The sequence below is a fragment of the Sinocyclocheilus anshuiensis genome, unplaced genomic scaffold (assembly GCF_001515605.1).
Source record: "Sinocyclocheilus anshuiensis isolate Anshui unplaced genomic scaffold, SAMN03320099.WGS_v1.1 scaffold244, whole genome shotgun sequence".
Lineage (NCBI taxonomy): Eukaryota > Metazoa > Chordata > Actinopteri > Cypriniformes > Cyprinidae > Sinocyclocheilus > Sinocyclocheilus anshuiensis.
In genome coordinates, this window is record NW_015558588.1 from 463,631 (window position 1) to 467,159 (window position 3,529).

A 3,529-nucleotide genomic window follows, 5' to 3' on the forward strand; every position below is an offset into this window, starting at 1 on the left:
TTTTTTACTGTAGACATGTGAAATGTGTTAAACAGGACTATGTAAAGATCTGCAGGCCAAAAACATACTTCATTCACTCATGTATATATATGGTACCTTTTCAAAATGTACTAACATGTACAGTTTTGGTACTACTATCAACACTTTAGGTACTAATATGCACAATTTAGGGGTACATAAGATACAAATGTGTATATTTTTGAACGGTTGCCTCCCCAGTGACAGCTATTTACCTTTTTTTTTCCTGAGAGTGCATAACGAGTAGGAATGTGTCAAGTTTAAAAATGACAATTACTGTATGTAGCCTCATGAGTTCATATTTTATCATTATTCTACATTTTAACACATGCTATCTTCCTCTTTCAGATGACAGAGAAGACATTCATCATCTTTGCCGGTCTCATCTCTTTTCTGCATGCAGCCGAGTGGTACCCCAAAAGTCTGAAGTGTGATGTTTCTCTGGCTAGTAACGGGAGTGAGGTTAGCGTCGACTGCACTGAACGAGACCTAACCGAAGTTCCTTTGGGAATCCCAACGAATACCACCAATTTGACGCTAACGATCAACCATATACCCCATATTGCGAACGATTCGTTTCACAAACTGCACAACATCACTGAGATCGACCTGCGCTGCAACTGCGTACCAATCAAGGTCGGGCCCAAAGACCGCATCTGCACCCAGAGCTTGACGATTGACAACGGCACGTTCTGGAAGCTAAAGAACCTCAAGTCGCTTTATTTGGATGGTAACCAGCTGTCCAGCATACCCAAGGGCCTTCCTCCCAACATAGTGCTTCTGAGTCTCGAGGTCAATAGTATTTATTCAATCCTTAAGGAGAACCTGACAGAACTGAGTAATATCCAGACGCTGTATCTTGGCCAGAACTGCTACTTCCGTAACCCGTGCAACACATCATATTACATTGAAAAGGATGCGTTTGTGCAGCTTGACAAGATGACTTTGCTTTCTCTGAAGTCTAACAACTTGTCCTACATCCCCCACCAACTACCATCCAGCCTCAAAGAGTTGTACCTGTACAACAACAATATTCAGACAATAACAGAGATGGACTTTCACAACCTGACAGAGCTGGAGATACTGGACTTGAGTGGGAATTGTCCACGTTGTTATAATGCACCTTTCCCATGCGTTCCATGCCCAAATAATGCTCCCCTTCAGATACATCCAAACTCCTTCAAGACCCTGAAGAACCTAAAGACTCTTCGACTTCATAGTAACTCTCTAACGCACATCCCTTTGGAGTGGTTTCAAAACCTGACTCAACTTAGTCTTCTAGACCTCTCAAGCAACTTTTTGGCTAAGGAGATCACATGCACCTCGTTTCCTTCGTTGTTGCCTAATCTAGAAGAGTTGGATCTGTCTTTCAATTACGAGCTCCAGGTGTATCCTGCATCCCTCAACCTTTCAAGATCATTCCATTACCTTAAATCTCTGAAGGTCCTAAGAATCAGAGGGTATGTGTTTCAAGAACTCACACAGGAAGACATCCGACCTTTGGCTAATTTGAGCAAACTGGAGGTCATTGATCTCGGCACAAACTTCATAAAGATAGCACATCTCAGCCTCCTTAGGAACCTGAAAAGCTTCAAAATCATCAACTTATCTGACAACAAGATCTCAATGCCTTCTCAAGGAGAAACTTCACTTTCTAACCACAGAGAAAACCATTACAGTTCCCCAATGTCTCAAGGTGCCCAGTACCACAATGGAGAAGTGAAGGATATCCACTACTTCCTTTATGACGAATATGCACGCAGCTGCAAATACAAGGACAAGGAACTCTGGATTTCAAGTCCTTTCAACAACAAATGTAGTTTCTTTGGAAAAACGTTGGATATTAGTAGGAATAACATATTTTTCCTTCATTCCAGATTTCTGGATCTTGGTGAACTGAGGTGTTTAAATCTCTCTGGGAATGCCATGAGCCAGAGTTTGAACGGTTCTGAGTTTGTCCAGTTGAAGAATTTACAATATCTAGACTTTTCGGACAATCGTCTGGATTTGATGTTCTCTTCAGCATTTCAGGAACTGAGCAGTCTGGTCGTTCTGGATATCAGCCGTAACAGCCATTACTTCATAGCTGAGGGTTTAACTCACATGCTGAATTTTACAAAGAACCTGGGTAAACTGAGCAAATTAATCATGAATGATAATCAAATCTCGACATCTACGAACACAGAAATGGAGAGTTTTACTCTGGAACATTTGGAGTTTAAAGGGAACCGTCTTGATATGTTGTGGAGAGATGGAGACACGAGGTACGCCAACTACTTTAAGAAACTTTTGACCTTGAAGTCTCTTGATATCTCTCGCAACAACCTGAACTTCATCCCACTAGAAGTTTTTGAAGGTCTTCCAGAGACCCTCACAAAGCTGTACATCACTAACAACCGGTTAAAGTCATTTCATTGGGAGGGCCTTGTGTACCTAAAAAACCTAAAACTGTTAGACCTCAGTGGGAATCACCTGACGGATGTTCCTGCATGCTTGTCTAACTATACGAAATCAATCGAAACTCTGGTTCTACACAAGAACAGCATTGTAAAACTGACTCCCAATTTTCTCAAGGATGCATTCAGCCTCAAGGTCCTGGATCTCAGTTACAATCGCATCCAGTTCATCGAAGAGTCGAGTTTCCCGGAAAATGTTATAGACCAGCTGCAGACCCTTCACTTGAACAACAACCGGTTTGTGTGCTCCTGCAATGCCACGTGGTTTGTCCGATGGATCAACAGGACGTCCGTGAACATCCCGCGCCTCGCCACGGACGTCACCTGCGCTTCACCAAGTGCCCAAAAAGGTCAGAGTGTGATTTTCCTCAACATCCAGGCCTGCCAACACAATTCCCTATCCATCATCCTCTGCATTTTACTGACCTCTGTGATTCTAAGCATCCTCACGCTCACCATCTCCAGCCATCTCTTTCTTTGGGATGTTTGGTACATCTACCACTTCTGCTTGGCCAAACTCAAGGGATACCGCCGGCTGTCCTCCAACAGCACCGTCTACGATGCCTTCGTGGTCTACGATACGACTGATCTAGCTGTTCACGAGTGGGTCATGCAAGAGCTTCGCATTCACCTGGAGGACAAGGGCGATCCGAGGATGCAACTCTGTTTGGAGGAGCGGGACTGGGTTCCTGGATGTCCCCTCATTGAAAACCTTTCCCAAAGCATACAACTGAGTAAACGCACTGTTTTCATTCTGACCGGACGATACATAAGGAGCGGGAGCTTCAGGACAGCATTTTATTTGGCCCACCAGCGACTCATGGATGAAAGGAATGATGTTATCGTACTGATATTCTTGGAGAAAATGCCTTGTCAATCCAAGTATCTCAGACTGAGAAAGAGGTTGTATAAAAAATCAGTTCTCGAGTGGCCGAGGAACCCTCAAGCACAGAGGTACTTCTGGTTCAGTCTCAGAAGTGTCATGGCAACTGAGAGTCAGCAATACAACAAACTCTTCCAGGAAACGCTGTGATTGGGACACACTCCATGGACTT

General features: G+C 43.7%; 1 protein-coding gene across 1 annotated transcript; it reads left to right on the forward strand.

The window, feature by feature from the left end:
• Nucleotides 1-366: 366 nt before the first annotated feature.
• On the forward strand, nt 367-3,529 carry LOC107679937 (toll-like receptor 7). Its single transcript, XM_016475666.1, has one exon. The coding sequence runs from the start codon at nt 367-369 to the stop codon at nt 3,505-3,507; it is 3,141 nt and encodes a 1,046-aa protein (XP_016331152.1). The 3' UTR covers nt 3,508-3,529.

Excerpts from the sequence above, each read along its gene's own strand:
- LOC107679937 (XM_016475666.1), top strand. The coding sequence starts at position 367 with ATGACAGAGAAGACATTCATCATCTTTGCCGGTCTCATCTCTTTTCTG.